Genomic DNA, 27,352 nt, shown 5'->3' with positions numbered 1-27,352 from the left:
ATAATTATATTTAGCCCCCATATAAACGGATCCCCAGATTTGGCTTGCGGAGCCTCTAAGAGAAGCAAATTTTATCCGATCTGCCTGAAATTTGGTGCATGGTGTTAGTATATGGTCTCTAACAACCATGCAAAAACTGGTCCGCATCGGTCCATAATTATATATAGACCCCATATAAACCAAGCTCCAGATTTGGCTAGCGGAGCCTCTAAGAGAAGCAAATTTCATCCGATCCGGCTGATATTGGGTACATGGTGTTAGTATATGGTCTCTAAGAACCATGCAAAAATTGGTCCACATCGGTCCATAATTATAGATAGCCCCCATATAACCCGATCCCCAGATTTGACCTCAGAAGCCTCACGGATGAGCAAAATTCATCCGATACGGTTGAAATTTGGTACGTGGTGTTAATATATGGTCTCTAACAATCATGCAGGAATTGGTCCATATCGGTCCATAATTATATTTAGCACCCATATAAACCGATCCCCAGATTTGACCTCCGGAGCCCCTTGGAAGAGCAAAATTCACCCGATCCGCTAGTATATGGCCGCTAACAACCATGCCAAAATTGGTCCATATCGGTCTATAGTTATATATAGCCGATCCCCAAAAATAATTTACCAAAATTTTATTTCTATCGAAATTTTGTCAAAATGTTATTTCTATAGAAGATTTTTTCAAAATTTTATTACTATAGAAAATTTTGTCAAAATTTTATTGCTATAGAAAATTTTGTCAAAATTTTATTGCTATAGAAAATTTTGTCAAAATTTTATTTCAATAGAAAATTTTTGTCAAACTGAATTATATACGTATTTATTCGGCCTTTTTGTGTTTAATATATGCCCCTATGGACTAACTTATAAGTGAGAAAACGGTGTTAAGAAGTTTTAAGATACCTTGCCATCGGCAAGTGTTACCGCAACCCAAGTAATTCGATTGTGGATGACAGTCTTTAGTACAAGTTTCTATGGAATCCTTGGTGGGGGGTACATAAGATTCGACCTGGCCGAACTTACGGCCGTATATACTTGTTTTTATATCATGTTACATATAAATTAGTGAGTTAAATGAAACAAAGCCAGCTATATGTGTTTCAAGTAAGCTGGAACACCCTTTGATCAGTATTCGATATACTTTATGAATTCTTTAATTTATCTCCAAATTCGTTTTTTTAATTTTTCTAACTCGAATCAGGATATGTATCACTTTAACCATGCAACAGCATGTATATCACGTGAAAACACTGCACCTCAAGCTCTACATACTTTTCCTACCGGTTCTCTTCTTCGACGCAAATGACCCACAACTCTATATAGATGGGAGGTACTGATTCCCAATACCCTTGTGACCATTGTTTCTTTCAGTGATCTTAAATTGATTTAGAAGAATTGCGAATTTTTGAAAACATTTGAGGTGAAATGTTTCAGACAAATAAAAAATTATGAAAATTATTTATTTGGTAAAATATCACAATTTTTTTTAAATTCACATTCAAAACACTGAATTCAGATCATACCATAAAAAAGTGATTCAAATTCAGTGCAACGGCTGTTGAAATATTGGACATACGTCCAATGACAATTTTGCACCACTTGCGGATCAAAAAAGAACATTTTCACTACTTTTTTGACGATGCCTTTGGGGTGTCTTGACGTCCTTTCGAACCTCTTAGCGTTCCTTATCGCCCTATGTGTCCTTTGTCTTCATTTCTACCACCCTACCACTATGGACTTTGTGAGCCGTATGTTTCTGTAAGTTCCCTTTCCCTTGTTTCCTGGCTCGTACCGTGGTGACATTTGTCGTAGGTTTCTTCCCCTTATTCAGGATTCACAAGGCCTTTCCGACTATTTGCCTATTCTCCTCCAGTAGATCCCTATTCTTATACCAGTTTCACTCACCACGGAGTTTTTTTGGAGTCTTGCCGGCCCTCGTATTGTTCAAAATCGTTTTTTGCCCCCCTTACCTTTGTTTCCTTGCTCGTACGACCAGGCCATTTACCGTAGGTTAAGATGGGTTAGGTATAGTGGCATATTTCAGGCTTTTTTGGACTATTCAGTCCAATTTGATACCACAGTGATGAAGTTCTCTCTTATCACTGAGTGCTGCCGGATTCCAGGTTTAGCACAATAACAAGGGACCTCATTTTTATAGCACAGTCCAAACGGCATTTCACATTGCAGTGGAGCCACTTAGAGAAGCTTTGAAATGTCACCAGCATTACTGAGAGGAGATAACATAATCCACCCTTTTGTATGCAAGCCGGTCATGCTAAACATTTCGTCACGGTAGCTCTACTGTAGGATTTCCGTTTATTCTAGATTCTCAAGACCCTTCTGAATATTGTCATACAGTCTTTCATTTGTCTCCGATCTTATGTCAGTTGGACTCAACCCGGAGTCTTTCTGGCCCTCACATTTTTCCACAGTAATCTTTCATACAACTACGCTCTTTCATACAACTACTCCAATGTGGTATTTGAGGACATGAGTCCAATCCCCTAGAGTTATGCAACAAATATGTAGGTATTTTTTGTACATCCCTGGATAGATATACTATATTCTCTTTGGCCCTACTGAAGGTTAAGCCTTCCCCATTCATTGTTGTATTAACTCTGTTTCATTTTGATTTGACATTTCATTAATATTTGTGGTTAAAAAACAAAAAAATAATTATTAAAAAACGATATCATTCTATTTTGGTTTTTGTCATTTATAACAGTTTTTTTCTATTATTGAACCAATCAACATTTTTAATTATACATTTGCATTCACTGATTATAATTAATATGAATTAGCTAATGGCAAATCAACTTGTTATTGTCACTTTGAGAATACATCATAATAACAGAATGAATAGTATTCATAACTATGGACTTATTATGAGGTTTTATAATTTATTCTCAATTACTTCATCTTCTGAAATGTGAAAGTAATTAAAATTGAATGGCATAAGTGAATAATTAGAAATAATGTGATGGTATTTGATGTGTAATCCCCTTTATTAAAAATATTTTAATGAAAAACCAAGAAACAATCCAAATGATTATGGATTTACGGGGGCCCCGAGGTCGTTATAAACGGAAATACGTCATGTTATAAATTCTAAAAACGTCGGACAATGCCTAAGGCTTCGTTGGATTATAATTATAAGTCAAATTGTAAAAAAAACGGTAGAAAATTGCAATAACTGATTAGCCTTGTGACTGAAAACTACAAAATTAAATTCAATACAAGAAAAATACAACATTATTATAATTAAACAACATTAAAACATCAATTATAATTCAGATATCTCACATTGTGTAAACATATGTCGATGAAACCAAAACAATGAAAAAATGAAAGTTAAAACACGTATATACATATATGGCCGAAATATCGGTAAGAACGAATATTATATACCCTCCACCAGGGATTGTATACACTGGGGTATTAAAGACCGATACTGTATTTGCTCCTACGGGAGACTCAAGAAATCACTTTAGGGGACATGTTTATATGGGAAGCTATAGTGGCAGCTCGTATTTTCAGGCTGAACTAGACCATTGTGATACCACAAGTGGTGAACTTCTCTCTATTTCACATTGCAGTGAAATCACTTAGAGAAGAAATACACGGAAATGTCTCCAGAATTACCTAGTGGGGCTAATCTACCGCTGAAAACTGAGGCTCTGGACGTCAAATCGTCAATTTATACGAGGATTACCTTTAATATTTCGAGATTGGGCAGCCTTGGTGTTACAATCTGCCAACTGGCAGATCTATCGTAAAGCTTGACATTTTTGCTGTTTACAGCACAAATTGGAAAAATTATCGAGAAATTCTTTTCTGCGCATTCTTCACGACGACAATGCGAGCTCTCACACATCGGCCCAAAACAACTGCAGTCTTCAGCACTCAAAACATCGATTTGATAGGTCATCCGCTGACTTGGCAACGAAGACTTATTTTAATTCCTCTATGTAAAAAATAAAATGAGAGAATGTATATTTTGGAGATACCTCAATCAGACTGGCAAAAAAATGCTTCGATGATTAATCTACAATTAATATTTGTTTTTGTTCTCTGGACCGTTATCGATGTTTTTAAGCCCATTTGCAATACCGTACACCACCGGGAGCCACCGTGGTGCAATGGTTAGCATGCCCGCCTTGCATACACAAGGTCGTGGGTTCGATTCCTGCTTCGACCGAACACCAAAAAGTTTTTCAGCGGTGGATTATCCCATCTCAGTAATGCTGGTGACATTTCTGAGGGTTTCAAAACTTCTCTAAGTGGTTTCACTGCAATGTGGAACGCCGTTCGGACTCGGCTATAAAAAGGAGGTCCCTTGTCATTGAGCTTAACATGGAATCGGGCAGCACTCAGTGATAAGAGAGAAGTTCACCAATGTGGTATCACAATGGACTGAATAGTCTAAGTGAGCCTGATACATCGGGCTGCCACCTAACCTAATACCGTACACCCAAGTACAAGTTTCAAATCAACCCTACGGGAAATGGATCAACCACAGGACCGGTACATGACTAGTCCCTGGTATGCATGGACCAGTCCTAGTTCTGGCAAGACGTATGGAAGCGACCGGTCACTTTAACATGGGTTTGTCATTGACGGGGTAAATTTACACTTTAGGACACGCCTTGGACTCTTTCCTAAGGACACGTCCTGGGGCATTTTGGTAGTAGCACTCCATAGACAGGTCCTCATGAACCAGTCTCGGAAAAACTCTTCGAAATCTGTTTCAGTTTGGTTATCCGAATCGCACCAGAAATTAAAAACTTTTGAAAAATGTTGAACAAAAAAGGGTGATAGGGTCAAAATTTGGTCAATATAAACTTGACGTATTTCTTTCAATTTTGCATTTAAAAAACCTGAACACCCCTCATTTTGAAGGTGTGTGTGTGTGTGTGTAGAATGTTGCTCCTATTTTGATTTTGGAATTCACTCTTCAGTTGTCAAAATGACGTCCAAGCAAGAAGAGCAGCGAATCAAAATTTTGCTCGCGCATCGCGAAAATCCGAGCTACTCGCACGCAAAGCTGGAAAAATCGCTAAAAGTTGCCAAATCAACCGTTACAAATGTAATTAAAGTGTTTGGGGAACGTTTGTCGACAGCCAGGAAGTCTGGATCGGGGGGAAATCGAAAACTGGAAGCCGCTGAGACGACAAAGATAGTTGCCGGTATTTTCAAGCGAAACCCTAACCTCTCTCTCCGAGATGCCGCAAATAAGCTGGGTGTACCGTCTACAACCGTGCATCGAGCCAAAAAACGAGCCGGTCTATCGACTTACAAGAAGGTAGTGACTCCAAATCGCGATGATAAACAAAATACGACGGCCAAAGCGCGATCCCGGAGGCTGTACACGACGATGCTGACGAAGTTTGACTGTGTGGTAATGGACGACGAAACCTACGTCAAAGCCGACTACAAGCAGCTTCCGGGACAGGAGTTTTATACGGCAAAAGGAAGGGGAAAGGTAGCAGATATTTTGAAGCACATAAAACTGTCAAAGTTCGCAAAGAAATATCTGTTTTGGCAAGCCATCTGTACCTCTGGCTTGAAAAGCAGCATTTTCATAGCTTCTGGGACTGTCAACCAAGAAATTTACGTGAAAGAGTGTTTGAATAAACGTCTGCTGCCTTTCCTGAAGAAACACGGTTGTTCCGTACTGTTTTGGCCGGATTTGGCATCTTGCCATTACGGTAAAAAGGCCATGGAGTGGTACGCCGCCAACAACGTGCAGGTGGTTCCCAAGGACAAGAACCCTCCCAACACGCCAGAGCTCCGCCCAATTGAGAAATACTGGGCTATTGTCAAGCGGAAGACCAAAAAACTGCTAAGGACGAGCAGCAGTTCAAGGCAAACTGGCTTTCTGCGGCGAAGAAGGTGGACAGGTGGCTGTACAAAATCTGATGGCAGGTGTCAAGCGTGAGGCCCGGCAATTCGGATTTGGAAAAGCGAAAGCCTAACTGAATATTTTTCCTGAATTTTATACTAATTGAACTTGAAAAAGAAATTTAATTTGATTTTTTAAATAAACGATTTCACCGATTTACACGCGTTTTCCCTTGACCAAATTTTGACCGTATCACCCTTTAGGTTATTCCGGTAATTCTTCTTCACTAAATGTGTAGATGCAATAAGATTTTTATACCAAGCGAGTATGGAAATCGTTAATTTATCACTATTTAAAAACTGCGACAAACTGGACAAACCGGTACTAGTCCTGCGATAGGTCCGTCAGTAACAATTCGCACCAATTTCCCGTAGGGAATATATTGTTTCGTATGTTAGCGTGATTTCCAAAGGCGGACGGACGGACATCGCTAGATGGGCTCACAATTTCCCCCTGGACCAAAACGATATATACTTTTTGGGATCCGTGACCAATATGTTGATGCATCACAAAAAGAACGACAATACTAGTATGCCGTTCATCATATGGTGGAGATTATAATAACATTAATAGATATACCATAATTAAAAATGTAATATGTCTATAATATAAATATAAATACGTTTTCAACATTAATTTGTTCATTTGCTATATATAAAGTGAATACATAAAAAAATACTACACCATAATAACATAAGATGTTAAGAGCGATAAAATACATTTCACTTAGATTTCTGGGAAATAATAAAAAAATACTTTAATCCTAACGTTTCCTAGAAACAAGAATCCAATAATGTATGGACCAAAATTATGTATAATCGTTGCGCATGGCTGAAAATAAAAATAATCTACAAAAGGAAGAATATGTACTAATTAGAAAAATATTGGAATATCGGAAAAATTCTAAAATTATCAAATAGACAATAGAAGAATTCGTTAATTCTTTCCTAAGGGTAGCTTTAGAGTATTGGCGCTCCTGGAAACAAATTAACTTAAGCCACCTCTTTAAACTTTTGGAAAATCATGTTTATTCAGCAAAAGAATATAAGTGGTATTTTTTTTTCATTCAATGTACTTTTAAGGAGTCGACTTAACTTGTTTTAAAATTAAAATAATTACACGCAAATTATTTTAGCATTGATTTTACATAAACACCAATTCACAGGCAGTTTTTGCAGCTTATTATTCCTTTTTAATTTCAAATTGTCAACAAATTAATAGTATATGTATTTTGTTTTTTAATTATTTTCCTTTGTATTTTTTTGTTTGTTTATTATTAATTAATATTGGTAATGAGCTATTGGATTGGTAAAATAAGCAAATAGTAATGTTTATTTATTTTTAAATTAATAGGCTTCAAAATGATTGATTTTTGGTTATACTCTATGTGAAAGATTTCACAGGGCTTAAAATAAATTTTGAATTTATTGTTCTTACTTGGATATATGACGTATTATATATGAATGTCACAATCAATGTATATGACTGTTGCAATCTACTCAAATGACTCTTAATTATTGTTATGTAATTAAAAATTTATTATTTTTAATTGTTTAATATTGCGGATATATATTTGGTTTGTTTTTTTTTTTCATACAATAATTACTATTTGATGTTGTTGTCAATTAATCCCCATCCTGGTTCACATGGTTGACCATTTCCTATAATGAGGTAAATTCAGCAAATGGCTATCAGCTCTTAATTATCAAGATTAAAATATAAAACCATACCAATTGTCTTGTATGCTTCATATATGAAGGCCTTTAGGCAACCACATGATTTTTTTTTTCTTTCTTATTTATTTAAAGCCTACAATTATGACCTACTTTCGTTGTGAATATTAAACGCAAATATTGTAATGCGAAAAAGGGAATGAAATTCTATGAAATATTTTAAAGGTATGAGAATAAATTTTCCTGGAAAAAAGTATTTAAAATAACGTTCTCAGCAAGAGTAAAAAATATATCAAAGGCACTTATAATAAACCCGTAATGTATGAAGATTAAATTACGTTTTCTGCATACTTCATTTTTCATTAGGGGTCATAATGAGTTGTCATTTGTCGAAAAATTTGCTTCCCACTCTTTAATACATCGACGTCTGTATGCCCTTTTATCTTCATCTTTCTGAGATAACACTACTATTTCTGCATGAAAATGTGCGTACCAAAAATTTCGGTCTCGACAGATTCTGATGGAACGATTGCACGATTTTATTACTAGAGTATCCAGATAACAAAAATGTTGTGCTTTCTTTGTGCAAGTTTTTTATACCCTTCACCATAGGATGGAGGTATATTAACTTTGTCATTCCGTCTTTTACTTATAGCCGATACCCAGATTTGGATTGGGGAGCCTCTTAGAGATGCAAATTTCATCCGATCCGGTTGAAATTTAGTACGTGGTGTTAGTATATGGTCTCTAACAACCAAGCAAAAAATGGTCAATATCGGTCCACAATTCTATGTTGCCCCCCATATAAACACTCAAAAAAAAGTGAACTCACTATTTCACTAAAGCCAAATTAACTATATTTTAGTTCATGAACTTATTATATTTGGTGAAAGTTTCATTTACTCTAATAATTTTTTGCGTACGTTAGTTAAATGAACTAAAAGACGGGAAAAAATTATACACATGTTAAGGGCAGAGATTTACTAAATTCGTATATGTCATAAAATAGTTCATTATTTCCTCAAATTTGTAAATTTTACTACAAAAGCGTCCATTGTGAATTTCGTATGTCACTAAAGACATTCTTGCAATTTTGAACTCCAATTTTTTCCTTCAAACTACAAAATTTTCTTTAAAATGTGAAAAAAATTATTTATGTCTAATAAATTTTCTTGAATTTGTCGAAAAATATTTATTTATTTTTGGGATGCCAGCGCTTGTAATACTGTTTAGTTAAAATTTTCTAAAAATATTCAAAATTTTCTAAAATTAATCAAAAGTTTTCTTCCTGGTGGGTTCACTGTTTTTTCAGTGAACCGATCCCCAGATTTGACCTCCGGAGCCTCTTGGAGGAGCAAATTTCGTGCGATTCAGTTCAGTTCAGAAATGTTGTACTTTGTGTAAGTATATGGACACTAACAACCATGCTAAAATTAGTCCATATCGGTTCATAATTATATATAGCCCCTATATCAGCCGGTTACCAAATTTGTTCTCCGGAACCTTTTGGAGGAACTAAATTCATCCGATCTGGTTGAAAACTGGTACGTGGTGTTAGTATATCGTCTCCAGCAACCATGCAAGAATTGATTCATACCGGTCCATAATTATATATAGCCCCCATATAAACCGATCCCCAGATTTGTCCTCCGGAGTCTCTTGGAGGAGCAAAATTCATCCGATCCGGTTGAAATTTGGAACGTGGTGTTAGTATGTGGTCTCTAACAAACACGCAAGAATTGGTCCATATCGGTCCATAATTATATATAGCCCCCATATAAACCGATCCCCAGATTTGACCTCCGGACCCTCTTGGAGAAGCAAAATTCATCCGATCCGGTTGAAACTTGGTACGTGGTGTTAGTATATGGTCGCTAACAACCATGCAAAAAATTGGTCCATATCGGTCCATAATTATATATAGGCCCCATATAAACCGATCCCCGGATTTGACCTCCGGAGCCACATGGATGAGCAAAATTCATCCAATACGGTTGAAACTTGGTACGTGGTGTTAGTATATCGTCTCTGACAACCATGCAGGAATTGGTCCATATCGGTCCATAATTATATGTAGCCCCCATATAAACCGATCTCCAGATTTGACCTCCTGAGCTATTGGAGTAGCAAAATTCATCCGATCCGGTTGAAACTTGGTACGTGGTGTTATTATATGGTCTCCAACAACCATGCAAGAATTGATTCATACCGATCCATAATTATATATAGCCCCCATATAAACCAAACCCCAGATTTGACCTCCGGACCCTCTTGGAGAAGCAAAATTCATCCGATCCGGTTGAAACGTGGTACGTGGTGTTAGTATATGGTCTCTGACAACCATGCAGGAATTGGTCCATAATTATATGGGGGCTACATAAACCGATCCCCGGATTTGACCTCCGCAGCTATTGGAGTAGCAAAATTCATCCGACCCGGTTGAAATTTGGTACGTGGTGAAATTTGGTACATTGTGCTAGTATATGGCCGCTAACAACTATGCCAAAATTGGTCCATATTGGTCTTTAGTTATATATAGCCCATCCCCAAAAATAATCTGCCAAAGTTTTATGTCTATAGAAAATTTTGTCAAGATTTTATTCCTATAGAAAATTTTGTCAAAATTTTATTTCTATAAAAAATTTTGTCAAAATTTTATTACTATAAAAAATTTTGTCAAGATTTTATTTCTATAGAAAATTTTCTCAAATTTTATTGCTTTAGAAAATTTGTCAAAATTTTATTTCTATAGAAAATTTTGTCAATATTTTATTTGTATAGAAAATTTTGTCAAAATTTTATTTCTGTAAAAAATTTTGTCAAAATTTTATTACTATACAAAGTTTTGTCAACATTTTATTTCTATAGAAAATTTTGTCAAAATTTTATTTCTATAAAAAATGTTGTCAAAATTTTATTTCTATAAAAAATGTTGTCAACATTTTATTACTATACAAGATTTTGTCAAGATTTTATTCCTATAGAAAATTTTGTCAAAATTTTATTTCTATAAAAAATTTTGTCAACATTTTTTTACTATACAAAATTTTGTCAAAATTTTATTACTAGAGAAAATTTAGTCAAAATTTTATTTCTATAGAAAATTTTGCCAAAATTTTATTTCTATAAAAAATTTTGTCAAAATTTTATTACTATACAAAATTTTGTCAAGATTTTATTTCTATAGAAAATTTTCTCAAATTTTATTTCTATAGAAAATTTTCTCAAATTTTATTGCTTTAGAAAATTTGTCAAAATTTTATTTCTATAGAAAATTTTGTCAAAATTTTATTACTATAGAAAATTTTGTCAATCTGAATTATTTACGTATGTAATCAGCCTTTTTTTGTTTAATTCACCTGATCCGCTAGTATATGGCCGCTACCAACCATGCCAAAATTGGTCCATATCTGTCTATAGTTATATATAGCCGATCCCCAAAAATAATCTATCAAAATTTTATTTCTTTAGAAAATTTTGTCAAAATTTTATTTCTATAGAAAATTTTGTCAAAATTTTATTACTATAGAAAATTTTGTCAAAATATTATTACTATAGAAAATTTTGTCAAAATGTTATTTCTATAGAAAATTTTCTCAAATTTTGTTGCTATAGAAAATTTTGTCAACATTTAATTTCTATAGAAAATTTTTTCAAAATGTTATTTCTATAGAAAATTTTATCAAACTGAATTATTTACGTATTTAATCGGCCTTTTTTGTTTAATATATACCCCGTATGGACTAACTTACAATTGAGAACACGGTGTTAAAAAGTTTTAAGATACCTTGCCATCGGCAAGTGTTACTGCAACCCAAGTAATTCAATTGTGGGTGACAGTCTTTAGTACAAGTTTCTGTGCAATCCATGGCGGAGGGTACATAAGATTCGATCTGGCCGAACTTACGGCCGTATATACTTGTTTTTTTTTTTCTCGATAAGGCCTCATTTTTATGCGTTTTAATGCTTTCCCTTTTCGATTATAAACCTCATATCCAAAAAAAAAATGTTTTCTCCATGGGAAATAAATTTCACTATAAAAATTTAAACCGCAAAGAAATTACATTTAAACATATGTAAAAACATTTGTATGGTACGCCTCCCTTAAAGTATGCAAGCAATTACTTATGTAAAAGCCACACTCATACTTACTACGAAAAATTTGTGTATTGCGATGAATGTATCTGTGTGTGTGTGCAATTGGGTGTTTGTTCATCTTGTTGCTCACCACCAAACACAAGTGCGTCTAAATAATTTACAAAGCCCAATGCATACTACAATAAAGTGTTTCATCCTCCACCATTTCGAGTAGTGTTGCTGGAGCTTTTCCTATATGATGGTGTAAATAAAATATAATTTTTTTCTCTCTTATTTTTCCACACTGAACTTATTTAAGTCGAGCGAAAATAGAAGAACAAGAACAAGACGAAGTAAGAAAAATACAACAAGTACTGAATAAGAAAAGAACTCGAAGGCAGAAAATAAACAGCATGTGAAACACATGTAAAGAATATATATTATTTTCTTAACACTCTCACAAGTGTTTTAACGTAGATGGGAGTGTGTGTGAGTAGGTGATGTTCTATATGCGGGTGATTGCCCGCTCTAAGAATGGTAGTGCATTTGTGTTTATGAAGGTGCCTGGCTTAGTTAATAATGTATTCTTTGCAATAACTATTTGGCAAATGAGCATGTGAGGATGCGAGTGTGTTTGGGTTAGTGTGCATTAGAGTAAGCACTATAAGTACTTGTATTCTCTTATACACTCATTTGCCAAACTATTGATGATTATAGCACAAATATGTGAATGTCCCTATTTGTGAGAATGTGTGTGTGTGTGAATGTGAGAGCGTGACTTTCCAAAGTGTTGCCATTTCTTTGTTTCTATTTTCTATTTTCTATTTTGTTATCGTGTTTAAAAGTTTGTAAAACCAATTGACTCGAGTACCCACAACCACACACTACATTTTCTAAAATGCGTGCCACTCAAGAGTTTAGCAAAGCGGATATTATCAAAGATGTGTAGCGGAAGCTTGTGTTGTGTTACGAACATGAATTGTTGTGTGAGTACTCACATTCATACAAATTTACTTCACATTAATTGCGAAAAGTGAGCGAGTGTGTGTGTATGGGTTTGTATGGTATAGACGATTAGTCATGGGATTTATGGAGTAAATGGTAAAATAGTGCCGCAGGGTGTCCAATATGTATTTGATAGTTCAACAAATTACCAATTTATTTTGCGTTAAGGGAATTTTATTTAACCATGCTGATGTATGTTTTAGATTAAATTGAAGAAAAACAAGTTTCTTATTGTTTTGCATAAAAAAAAATTATAAGAAAAAATAAAGTGTACTGAAAACAAGTAAGAGCAGAGTTAAGTTCAGCCCGGATCGGATGAAAATTGTGGCTTCCATGCCCTCAAGAAGTTAAATCGGGATCTCGGGGATATATCAAAACATGGATCGATATATACCAAATTTGGTGTAGCTCTTTACAAACCTAAAATACCTCTGGTTTTAAAATTTCAACGAAATTGGTTGAAAATTATGGCTTTCATGCCCTCAAGAAGTCAAATCGGGTGATCGGTCTATATGGTGGCTATATCAAAACATGGGCCAATATATACCAAATTTAGCACAATTCTTAACTGACTTAAAGTACCTCAATTTTCATCATCCGTTCTATGACAAGTCCATGTTAAATTCATCGCTTCTGCACCAATTTTGCACCACTTCCGGACACAAAACGAACATTTTCACTAGTTTTGGTGACGCTTTTTTTGCTGGGTTGGTATTTTTACCTGAAAGAAAATGTTGTTTGACTTAGGTCAACTTGGCTTTAATAATTTTGAAAAATTCTTCAAAATTAATGAAATTGATTTTAATTTTTTTCAAAGACAACCAATATAATTAATTAATTAAATTTGTTGTCTTTTTGCAAAGAAAACTATTTTCCAGGGCATTCGGTAAAAAAAATAGCCTTCATTATATTCTAGGGGACCAAACAAAATCTCAGCGAATATAAACTTCACTGATAGTTCTGTTTTATCAACTAGGCTAATTGAGATCATATCATTTTAATTTACCAACCATAAATCATTTTCAACTTGTTTTAAATATTCAATATTGAATTTCATATATTGTTTTTTTTTTTTGTTCGTTTGTAAAAAAAAAAAAAAACAGAAAACAACATGATAAAAAATATAAAATAAATAATATATGTATAACTCCCATTGTGTTTTTGTTTTTTTTTTCTCGTTACAGAGTTCTTTGTTACGTTGCGGCTATTTTGTTTTTTTTTTTCGATTTTCAACGAACAACAATTGTCATGGCGCTATCAAAGACAACCACAACAAATATTGACAAATACAGGATACTCTTATGAATTGTTTTACTAAATTGAATGATCATTGTGGTGCTTACAATAAACTATAGAACATTGGAACAATAGCAACAACAGCAGCAGGAGCGACAGAAACGAGAAAACAAAAGCAAAAAAGCCTTTAAAGCAAAACACATGGAATAATATTTGAACAACCACAACAACAATAACAAAACACAACGAAACGGAAATCTAAACATAAATTATCCTGGCAAATATATATATATACACATTGAAACGTGTAATGGTTTATTTTTCATTGCTTTTGGTCCTCTCTATATCAAGCATATTTTTCGCACATATCCACTTCATACATGTATATGTTAAATAAACAAATAGAAGCGAGAGAGCAAGAGAGAGGGGAGACAGAAAAAATAAATAAATAAAAATTTTGCGCTAAATTTTGCCAAAAGCATATATCAACAAAACAATATACAATTTTCCATTCCACATATTAGCCAAAAACAGAGGGGCTCAGAAAGACCGCGCCAGAGAGAAAGACAGACCTCAGACTCCATAGCCAAAAAGCTATTTTCATTACACCGAGCTGTTATCCAGAATAGACTACAGCTGAAATATATCCCAAAGGAAAAAGACCAAACGACTAAATATGGGACTATAGATAAAAGAAAAAATCCCATGCCTGTCGGAGCTACAGAGAGACCATACCAAAAAAAAAATGAATATGATTTTTTTTTCTGTTTTATTTTCCTGGTTATATAAAACTAACCTATACCATATGAATGTGTATCTTTAAATTACAAGTAAATGTTAAATGTAAAACCTCAAAAAAGAAACAGACATTTATTCATTCACTGAGGACACCAAGGACCTTAGTCAACAAAATAAAAGAATGAAAATCCAGGATCATAAGAAATAAAGAAATTGTAAAACACATAAAAAACGAATTACTCTGGAGTATAAAACGTTGAAGCGAGAGAGAGAGAGAGAGAGAGAGAGCTATGTGATGAAAACGAATACCAGTTAGAGTATCACAAGCAATAAAACAGGAAGTGGAAGAAGAAAAAAAACCCAAGTCGCTAGTAACAACGAACCAGCGAAAACGGAAACTAAAGCCAAAAAGGCTTTGAATTCCAACAAAAAAAAAACCTCACTCTCTACTAGCATACTTGGCCATTCAGACATGAATTCACATGTGAGAATAGTAGGGCTTAAATAAAGAAAGCTCAACACACAAAAAAAATACCAGCGAGGAAACTATAGAGCTCTAGCAAGATCAGGGAATACTTCAAACAATTGCCAACAAGGAAGAAGACCAAACAACAAAAATTAAAAAACACGACCAAACCAAAAGTCGTCCTATAAACAAACCCACAAGAAAAAAATCCCAGTTATGATGACAGCACATAACAAAAATTTATGAAAACGTTCAACATTTTATAAATTGTTAGTTAACTGAAAAAAAGGGATATACATATATAAAGAAGAATCCCGGCAAGGATTATACATCAACACACACACAAGGATATCAACAAACACACACACTTGGACTCCCTACAAAACCCCCATTCACTCCCTCCTCCTCAAACAAAAAAACTAAAGGCTTATTGAGGATTTCTTTATATGTGGGTGTGTGTGGTGTTCGCATTGTTGTAGTCACCAGTATCCTTACCAGTATACGAATGTGGAAGTGTGCACAATAATAACACAATAGTAACAAATAATAACAATCAAATTAAAAATGATTCCTGCGGTTATCATTTCCTGTTCCTGTTATACAGCTCAAATGTCAGCCGAAGCTGAGGCCGCAGTTACGGCAACAACAATAGACAAGCTAACCTATAAAACTGTGTCGGCTACAGTGGAATATACAAAAAGGACTAAAAGCACGATTCAACATAAACAATGTCATCCTCACCATAGCTGTCATTTGCCACAGGAAAAGTTTGAAACATTGCAGTATGGGCAGAAGCAGCAGCAACAGCAACAGCATCATCATCATCATTACTATCCTAGAGAACATTGCCTAGAACAATGTCCTCTACACGATAGAATTCACCACCATCACCACCTAGCAATACAAAAGGCAGAATACCATCATCAGCAGCACCAGCATTATCAATACTCTTCCTGCCTCTCCAGCCAGCCTCGTAAGCCAACAAACAGCCATAGCATTTGTCGTCAACGACCCAGCGGGATATGGCATAAACGTTCCAACAATACCACCATGGCTATCTACTATCTATGGTGGCTATTTGGAATTTGCTTAATATTCTCTACGAATGGTGGTCGCAATTTAAATATCGGAAATCTAGTTATGAAATCATCATCAGCAGCATGGCCATCGTCATCGTCGACATCGACATTCCCATCACAATCGTCATCCTCAATATTAGCCTCTGCCTCATATTTGGAACCGGATGAGCTAATTCATGAATTGGATAGGCCTGGTAAGTATTCATTGTGATTGTGTTGTAGATATTCTATCTGTTTATGGGGTGTGGATAATTTAGCATGTTTCTTCTCACTTCGTGTCCATACTCTACAACTCCCCCTCCCACAGAACAAATGACAAATAATAATTAATCGATTTGTTTGCAATCTAAATATTATTATTCTTGCTATCAATATAGAATTTTGGTTGATGGTAACTAAGTGCCGGGGAGTGGCAACATTAAGGATACAGAAATAAATATATTTTTTTTGAAAATATATAACCTAAAAACAACGAGGATGGTCCAGTATGATACAACAAATATTAGTCATCGATAATAGCTTCATTTTTTCTAAAATATTCCCCCTTAAGATTTATACAATTTTCCGAAACACTTTTGACACTTTGATTGAGATAATTCAAAAACATGCATTCTGAACGCATCAACATATTCTTTAGGCGTAGAAAAACGTTGACCACTCATTTTATTTTTTATGTATGGAAAGTAAACGAAATTATTTGGTGTCATCTATGGCAACTATACTACGGATGATCCATCAAATCAATTTTTTGAGTACTCAAAAATACAGTTATTTGAGCCTATGTGTCGGAGCTAGACTTATTTTTAAAATATCGGTAATATTTTGATTTTCATTGTGATATAGCATCACATCGTCTGATCCATTTCGATCAATTGCATATATTTACAGAATTTAGATCTGAAATCATAGCAGAGAAAATTTGAGACTCCCTCTAGTAATAAAATAAAAAAATAAATAAATATAACAAATTTAAATTTTATTTGACAAATTCCATTCCATATATAAATCCATACTACACACAAAGAAAATTTCATTAAAAGTCAACCAACGAAAAATGTTCATTGATATAACGAAACATTTTCATTAATACAATGAAAATATTCGTTGATAGTACGAAACGTTACGTTGATTGACTGAAAATTCGTTATAATTACGAAAAATTTCGTTGTATTAACGAATTTGTTTCGTTGGCTGACTTTTAATGAAACATTTCGTTAATATAACGAAACTTTTCCTATTAGTGTATTTAAACCAAAAACTGAAAGACTCATTTCAAATATATGCAACCAAGTCTTACCTATACCAAGTTTGTAATGAAAACCAAACCTATTTCAGCCCATACTATCTCACTCATCCAGCAGTTTTTGTCAGTTAATTTTTTTTTCTTCTTAGCTTGCTTTGGCAATTATGATTCTCATCACATGATATGGTTTGCCAGAAAATTGTGTTTTACCCTCTGCCTGAACCATTCTGGAACTATCTCCTTTAAGTAACTGCCGCCAAAAACGAAAGAGTATAGCCACCTTGTTTACATTGAAGTGTCATGTGTCAAATGAAATATCACTTGTTAAAGGAATCGTCTGTTTTTGAGACCACACATGCACACACATATCAAGTCAATTTCGTTTGCCATACCAATCACCATCTTTTGTGGTGCAACGTTAAATCATGCAAATCATATTTTTTTGCGGCCATAAAGTTCAAGATGATTCGTCTTCCACTTCAATTTTTCTCCTTTTGCAGCCAGTCTATATACGAGTAGTATGGTGCATCATGGGTGGTAATAAAAAATACTAAAAACCAATATCAACTGACTTCAAGCCAAAAGATATTGACTTAAAACCGAATAAATTGAAAGTTGGAAAAGAAATGAGGCAAACTTCCATCAATGAAACGAAAAAAGAAAATGAAAAAGTTATGAGAAGATGATCATTCATATCATGGTGCATGGTTTGGTTTGTATGGTATGGTATGGAAGATAAACGGAACTCTCGCGTTCTTTTTTTAATCAAGTGCAGCTAAGTTCCGAAGGAAAAGAAGTAAACATTTCTAGATTAAAAACAGGCAAATAAAAAATTGTTATCCCATTTACTCGAAGTGATAGTAGTCGTTGCGCTTTCGCCCACAAAACTCCTCATTTTAAATAAAAATTCGAAACAAATATCCCCCATATATATTTGACAAGTTTTTATAAAAAAAAAATATAAATCATATATTATTGTCATAAACTAAAAAATTTTGTACACATTCTATTTCTAAGAAAATTTTGTTAAAATTTTATTTCTATAGAAAATTTTGTCAAAATTTCATTTCCATAGAAAATTTTGTCACAAATTTATGTCTATAGAAGATTTTATCAAAATTTTATTTCTACTGAAAATTTTGTTAAAATTTTATTTCTATAGAAAATTTTGTCAAAATGTTACTTCTTTAGAAAATTTTGTCCAAATTTTATTTCTATACAAAATTTCGTCAAAAATTTATTTCTATAAAAAATTTTGTCAAAATATTTTATATATAGAAAATTTTGTCAAAATTTAATTTGTATAGAAAATGTTGTCAAAATTTTATTTGTACAGAAAATTTTCTCAAAATTCAGTTTGTGTAGCAAATTCTGTTAAAATTTTATTTATATAGAAAATTTTGGTAAAATTTTATTTCTATTGAGAATTTTGTTAAAATTTTATTTCTATAGAAAATTTTGTCAAAATTTTATTTCTATGTTGTCAAAATTTTAGTTGTATAGAAAATTTTCTCAGAATTCAGTTTGTGTAGCAAATTCTATTAAAATTTTATTTCTATAGAAAATTTTGTCAAAATTTTATTTCTATTGAAAATTTTGTTAAAATTGTATTTCTATAGAAAATTTTGTCAAAATTTAATTTCGATAAAAAATTTTTTCAAAATTTAATTTCTATAAAAAATTTTGTCAAAATTTAACTTGTATAGAAAATTTTCTCAAAATTCAGTTGGAGTAGCAAATTCTGTTAAAATTTAATTTATATAGAAAATGTTGTCAAAATTTTACTTTTATAAAAAATTGTGTCAAAATTTTATATCTCTAGAAAATTTTGTCAAAATTTTATTTCTATAGAAAATTTTGTCAAAATTTAATTGCTATAGAAAATTTTGTCAAAATTTAATTTCGATAAAAAATTTTGTCAAAATTTAATTTCTATAAAAAATTTTGTCAAAATTTTACTTGTATAGAAAATTTTCTCAAAATTCAGTTGGTGTAGCAAATTCTGTTAAAATTTAATTTCTATAGAAAATTTTGTCAAAATATTACTTTTATAAAAAATTGTGTCAAAATTTTATATCTCTAGATAATTTTGCCAAAATTATTTTTCTAAGAAAATTTTGTCAAAATTTTATTTCTAAGAAAATTTAGTTAAAATTTTATTTCTATAAACGAGTTTGTCAAAATTTTATTTCTATTGAAAATTTTGTTAAAATTTTATTTCTATAGAAAATTTTGTCAAAATTTTATATCTTTAGAAAATTTTGTCAAAATTTTATTTCTACAGAAAACTTTGTCAAAATTTAATTTGTATTGAAAATGTTGTCAAAATTTTATTTGTATAGAAAATTTTCTCAAAATTCAGTTTGTGCAGCAAATTCTGTTAAAATTTTATTTCTATAGAAAACTTTGTCAAAATTTTATTTCTATTGAAAATTTTGTTAAAATTTTATTTCTATAGAAAATTTTGTCAAAATTTTATTTCTATAGAAAATTTTGTCAAAATTTAATTTGTATAGAAAATTTTGTCAAAATTTAATTTCTATAAAAAATTTTGTCAAATTTTAATTTCTACAAAAATTTTTGTCAAAATTTTACTTGTATTGAAAATTTTCTCACAATTCAGTTTGTGTAGCAAATTCTGTTAAAATTTAATTTCTATAGAAAATTTTGTCAAAATTTTATTTCTATAAAAAATTGTGTCAAAATTTTATTTCTCTAGAAAATTTTGTCAAAATTTTATTTCTATAGAAACCTTTATCAAAATTTTATTTCCCTAGAAACCTTTATCAAAATTTTATTTCTCTAGAAATTTTTTTAAAAATTTTATTTCTACAGAAATTTTTGTCAAAATTATTTTGCATAAAAAGTTTAATTTTTTAAAATTTTTTTTCTAAGAATATTTTTTCAACATTTTATTTCTATAGAAAATTTTTTCAAAATATTATTTAAAAAATTTTTTTTCAAAATTTTATTTCTAAGAAAATTTTGTTAAAATTTTATTTCTATGGACAAGTTTGTCAAAATGTCATGTTGTCAAAATTTTATTTCTATAAAAAAAATTGTCAAAATTTTATTTCTATAAAAAAAATTGTCAAAATTTTATTTCTAAAATAAATTTTGTTAAAATTTTATTTGTGTAGAAAATTTTTTCAAAATTCAGTTTGTGTAGAAAATTTTGTTAAAATTTTATTTTTATTGAAAATTTTGTGAAAATTTTATTTCTATAGAAAACTTTGTCAGGCTTTTATTTCTATACAAAATTTTGTCAAAATTTTATTTCTATAGACAATTTTGTTAAAATTTTATTTCTATAGAAAATTTTGTCAAAATTTTATTTTCATAGAAAATTTTGTCAACATTTAATTTGTGTAGAAAATTTTATCAAAATTTTATTCAGTAATTTATAAGAAATTTGTTTCTATATAAAAATGAGGTAAATCTTAGTTGGAGAAGTATATTTTGCAAAATCTACCAAAAGTTCAAAAATTCTACCAAAACAGTACCATTTTTGGTATGATTCTACCATCTGTGGTAACTGTGCTTATAAACCATAACCAAGCTCTTGGCGAAAATCACTATCACGTTTAAAAGGTCGTTCACTAATTAGTGCAAAGGCGATGAAGCACAAATTGAGGACTAACATACATATGTGGAAGCAATATTATATATACAAGTTTTTAAAATCGACTTTTTGTAATATTCAAATTCTCTTATTGTAATAATAATATTTGGCCCACTTGGGCTCTATAGTCTATTAATTCCTAAACGATATCTGTATGTATTCCAAACACAGTCATATTAACCAAAAACAATTATTTTTTTTTTCACCATAAATTTTTTACAACCACAAAATAATATTTCGACACCATTTCACATTGTTTTTAGAATTGGTTTAGTCCAACTAAAAGATGCACAGACACATGCCCTAATGTTGCCAAGTCAAGATGTCTGTGGGCTATCTGTTACATCAGGCTAACTGACCATTCTTTGTTTATAGAAGTTTTTCTCTTTTCTCTATTTAACATTCTTCACATTATTGCGAAAATCACAAATTCTATTTTGTATGATGCGTACATCGTAAGGTGGAACGAATGGTTTTTGTTTTTGTAGTAACCTAAATTGCAAATGATTTTGGTGTCTTGTGAATAATATAATGAGCTGTCAACCAAAGCAAATTTTGATTTGATTTAATTTGGGAGTATTACAGAAACTGACAAAATGAAATTTTTAATATATCTAAGTAATCAGGAGGCTATGTCAGGGGGTTGTGATGGCTATACCTAAGTAGGGTCCTCCCGCCTCCTATGCAATTTCCTACAATCTACTTAAACTAGAATATTTCCTAAAAAATATCAAGCTATGTTTCAGTGAAGATTTAATTCAGAATAGATCCATATCGATTGTATTGTTATGCATTGAAAAATGTAGATAATTCCCTTGTATTTGTCAACCTACCCCAATACACATTTGGCCTTTTTACAGCTTCACTAAATGTTGGGTCTGTTGTGCTTAATAGAGTCCACATAAAATGGCTGGAGAATTTTCAATTTTGCGTAATTAGTAGCAACTTTGCTGTTTTTTTGTTTGTTTTTGTTTTGTGCTTTAAATGCGGATCTTTCTTCTACCATTGCTGTCGTTAATGTTGTGAAAATGTTTTGTGTTAAATTTTTAATGATTTGCCTGATGTAAACATTTTAGAGAAAATTGAAATCCATAAAATAAATTCCATGGAAGGGGTTTCAGACATATTACAAACTACAAGGAAAACTTTTAAAGAGTTTGTAGCTTCGTTTTTTTTTTTTTTTGTTTTAAATTTTTGTTGATGTTTATAGTTTGTGTATTTTTCTTTTTTTCGTTTTTTTGTTGGTTTGTTTATTTGATTTTTTAAGTGATTACTGTGAAAAGTATGGAAAGGTAGATAAAATGTAATTAATATATGTATGTGTACAGGAAAAAGAGAAAATATTACATACACCAATTTAATTGAATCGATTTAAATTGATAAATGATATTGATGGTATTTCCAAATAAAACACTCTAAAAATGATATATGATCATCGAGGGGTTATGGATGATATATGCTACACCATTCGGGGGCAAAAATTGATGTGTATTTTTAAGGCGTCAGTAGCTGTATCGATCTTTCAAAATATGAACCTATATTTAATAAAAATGGATAGAATAGTTTCATAAAAAAAATGTTTCTGACCTACTTGCTTGTGTATCTATTAGACGTCTTTTTTGAAATTTGAAAGGGAACTGGAAAAGGTATTTTTAGTCCAGAAAGAATTATGTCAAGTTTGCAATGGATTGAAATACAAAGATTTTGGTGGCCATTGTGAGGCAGAAAAGAATCAAGCAATGTACTTTTTAAGCCATTCTGGTTGACGGCTGCAAAGTGCGATTTCATTCTTTATTTTTTTTTTTCTTACTATCCCAGCAAAATAGGCGTCACTAAAAAGTAGTGAAAATGTTGTGCAAAATTGGAGCAGAAGCGATGAATTTAACATGAGCTTGTCATAGGAAGGATGTCTACTATTTCAACGGCCCTTGCACTGAATTTGCATCACTTCTTAAGGTGTGATACGAATTCAGTGTTATGAATGTGAATTAAAAAATTTTGTGATATTTTAACAAACTAATAAGTTTTAAAATTTTTTGTGATTTTTAATTGTCTGGAAAGTTTGATATCAAACATTTTCAAAAATTCTCTACTTTTATTTAGCATTTATTTGGATTTAGTAGTTTTTCGACAAAATTTAAATAATTTTTACTACTTTATTAATTCTAAATCTGGTTTTAAGTTATTTGAAGCAAAACAATTTAAAATTTCCCATTAAAAATACAAAAAAAAACGAGTTATAACAAGTATATACGGCCGTAAGTTCGGCCAGGCCGAAGCTTATGTACCCTCCACAATGGATTGCGTAGAAACTTCTACTGAAGATTGCCATCCACAATCGAATTACTTGGATTGCGGTATCACTTGCCGATGGCAAGGCATCTTAAAACTTCCTAACACCGTCTTCTAAATTGCAAGGCAGTCCATATGTGGTATATATTATACTTAAAAAACCGATTAAATACGTATATAATTAAGTTTGACAAAATTTTCTATAGAAATAAAATTTTGACAAAATTTTCTATAGAAATAAAATTTTGATAAAAGTTTCTATAGAAATAAAATTTTGACAAAATTTTCTATAGAAATAAAATTTTGTCAAAATTTTCTATAGAAATAAAATTTTGACAAAATTTTCTATAGAAATAAAATTTTGACAAAATTTTCTATAGAAATAAAATTTTGACAAAATTTTCTATAGAAATAAAGTTTTTACAAAATTTTCTATAGAAATAAAATTTGACAAAATTTTCCAAAAAAATAAAATTTTGACAAAATTTTCTATAATAATAAAATTTTGGTAGATTATTTTTGGCTCAAGTGGCAACCATGATTATGAACTGATATGGACGAATTTTTGTGTGATTGGGGATCGGCTATATATAACCATAGACCTATATGGACCAATTTTGGCATGGTTATTAGCGGCCATATACTAACACCACATACCAAATTTCTACCGAATCGGATGAATTTTGCTCCTCCAAGAGGTTCCGGAGGTCAAATCTGGGGATCGATTTATATGGGGGCTATATATAATTATGGACCGATATAGACCAATTCTTGCGTGTTTGTTAGAGATCACATACTAACACCACGTTCCAAATTTCAACCGGATCGGATGAATTTTGCTCCTCCAAGAGACTCCGGAAGTCAAATCTGGGGATCGATTTATATGGGGGCTATATATAATTATGGTCTGATAGGAACCAATTCCTGCATGGTTGTTGGATACCATATACTAACATCACGTACCAAATTTCAACCGAATGGCAAGAATTTTGCTCTTCCAAGGGGCTCTGGAGGTCAAATCTGGGGATCGGTTTATATGGGGCCTATTTATAATTACGGACCGATATCGACCAATTTTTGCATGGGAGTTTGAGGCCATATATTAACACCACGTACCAAATTTCAACTGAATCAGATGAATTTTGGTCTTCCAAGAGGTTCCTGAGGTCAAATCGGGGGATCGGTTTATATGGGGACTATATATAATTATGGACCGATATGGACCAATTCTTGCGTGTTTGTTAGAGACCACATACTAACACCACGTTCCAAATTTCAACCGGATCGGATGAATTTTGCTCCTCCAAGAGGCTCCGGAGGACAAATCTGGGGATCGATTTATATGGGGGCTATATATAATTATGGACAGATATAGACCAATTCTTGCGTGTTTGTTAGAGATCACATACTAACACCACGTTCCAAATTTCAACCGGATCGGATGAATTTTGCTCCTCCAAGAGACTCCGGAGGTCAAATCTGGGAATCGATTTATATGGGGGCTATATATAATGATGGACCGATATGGACCAACTCTTGCGTGTTTGTTAGAGACCACATACTAACACCACGTTCCAAATTTCAACCGGATCGGATGAATTTTGCTCCTGCAAAAGGCTCCGGAGTTCGAATCTGGGGATCGGTTAATTTGGGGGCTATATATAATTAAGGACCGATATGGACCAAGCCTTGCATGGTTGTTAGAGACCCTATACTAACACCACGTTCCAAATTTCAAACGGATCGGATGAAATTTGCTTCTCTTAGAGGATCCGCAAACCAAATCTGGGGATCGGTTTATATGGGGGCTGTATATAATTATGGACCGATATGAACCAACTCTTGCATGGTTGTTAGAGACCATATACTAACACCACGTACCAAATTTCAAACGGATCGGATGAAATTTGCTTCTCTTAGAGGATCCGCAAACCAAATCTGGGGATCGATTTATATGGGGGCTATATATAATTATGGACCGATATAGACCAATTCTTGCGTGTTTGTTAGAGATCACATACTAACACCACGTTCCAAATTTCAACCGGATCGGATGAATTTTGCTCCTCCAAGAGACTCCGGAGGTCAAATCTGGGGATCGATTTATATGGGGGCTATATATAATTATGGTCTGATAGGAACCAATTCCTGCATGGTTGTTGGATACCATATACTAACATCACGTACCAAATTTCAACCGAATGGCAAGAATTTTGCTCTTCCAAGGGGCTCTGGAGGTCAAATCTGGGGATCGGTTTATATGGGGCCTATTTATAATTACGGACCGATATCGACCAATTTTTGCATGGGAGTTTGAGGCCATATATTAACACCACGTACCAAATTTCAACTGAATCAGATGAATTTTGGTCTTCCAAGAGGTTCCTGAGGTCAAATCGGGGGATCGGTTTATATGGGGACTATATATAATTATGGACCGATATGGACCAATTCTTGCGTGTTTGTTAGAGACCACATACTAACACCACGTTCCAAATTTCAACCGGATCGGATGAATTTTGCTCCTCCAAGAGGCTCCGGAGGACAAATCTGGGGATCGATTTATATGGGGGCTATATATAATTATGGACAGATATAGACCAATTCTTGCGTGTTTGTTAGAGATCACATACTAACACCACGTTCCAAATTTCAACCGGATCGGATGAATTTTGCTCCTCCAAGAGACTCCGGAGGTCAAATCTGGGAATCGATTTATATGGGGGCTATATATAATGATGGACCGATATGGACCAACTCTTGCGTGTTTGTTAGAGACCACATACTAACACCACGTTCCAAATTTCAACCGGATCGGATGAATTTTGCTCCTGCAAAAGGCTCCGGAGTTCGAATCTGGGGATCGGTTAATTTGGGGGCTATATATAATTAAGGACCGATATGGACCAAGCCTTGCATGGTTGTTAGAGACCCTATACTAACACCACGTTCCAAATTTCAAACGGATCGGATGAAATTTGCTTCTCTTAGAGGATCCGCAAACCAAATCTGGGGATCGGTTTATATGGGGGCTGTATATAATTATGGACCGATATGAACCAACTCTTGCATGGTTGTTAGAGACCATATACTAACACCACGTACCAAATTTCAAACGGATCGGATGAAATTTTCTGCTCTTAGAGGATCCGCAAACCAAATCTGGGGATCGGTTTATATGGGGGCTATATATAATTATGGACTGATATGGACCAATTTTTGCATGATTGTTAGAGACCATATACTAACACCACATACCAAATGTTAGAGATCATATACTAACATTACGTACCAAATTTCAACCGGATCGAATGAAATTTGCTCCTCCAAGAGGCTCTGGAAGTCATATCTGGGGATCGGTTTATACGTGGTCCAATATGGCCCATTTTCAATACCATCCGACCTACATCAATAAAAACTACTTTTGCCAAGTTTCAAGTCGATAGTTTTATAAAAGGAACGATGAGTCCGAATCACTAGAGTAAACGATTTTGCCCAAGACTATTTCAAGCCATTCTTGGTTGATGCGTGCAGAGTGCGATGGTTCTGAGTTCTATTGGAAAGCATCTTAAATGTTTGCGTGCACAGGGATTCACTACTATCTTTAGGACATTTTTCCCATAATATTCGATGTATATGAGTTAGGAAGGACCTTCGTTGCGGTGCTCCATACTATTATATTAATCTCCAAAATACCTCAGGCGCAAAAATTCCACGGATTTAAATCCGGAGATTTTGGTGTCTATGACCGTAAGGATAAATTTAAGACATAATTCTCTTTTACATTTGGGTACCAGATTTTACGAAATAAATTGTACTTTATTCTTTTTTCTTCATGTGTGCTTTAAAAACTTGTTAACAAAAATTTAAATTTCCAAATTCAAAAAAAAAAAAAAAAAAAAAAAATATGGTATGTTTCAAGTAAAAATGTCTTTTATATAAAGTTTTGAAAAACATGTCCTGTTTTTGGACGTTTTTTTTTATTTCCTTTGTAAAGGGTGATTTGTTAAGAGCTTG

At 32.8% G+C, this 27,352-nt stretch overlaps 1 protein-coding gene across 1 annotated transcript in view; it reads left to right on the top strand.

The window, feature by feature from the left end:
- The window catches only part of side-IV (sidestep IV transmembrane protein), a 440,483-nt gene that overhangs the window by 70,026 nt on the left and 343,105 nt on the right, over positions 1–27,352 (top strand). Inside the window, exon 2 of the mRNA XM_075292078.1 lies at positions 13,844–16,372. Coding sequence (XP_075148193.1) covers positions 15,664–16,372 — 709 coding nt within the window. The 5' untranslated portion in view covers positions 13,844–15,663. The remainder of the gene's footprint in view (positions 1–13,843; positions 16,373–27,352) is intronic.

This window comes from Haematobia irritans, chromosome 1 (genome assembly GCF_050003625.1).
Source record: "Haematobia irritans isolate KBUSLIRL chromosome 1, ASM5000362v1, whole genome shotgun sequence".
Classification (NCBI taxonomy): Eukaryota; Metazoa; Arthropoda; class Insecta; order Diptera; family Muscidae; genus Haematobia; species Haematobia irritans.
The sequence above is the reverse complement of the archived record's forward strand: the minus strand, read 5'-3'. Positions and strand labels throughout refer to the sequence as shown.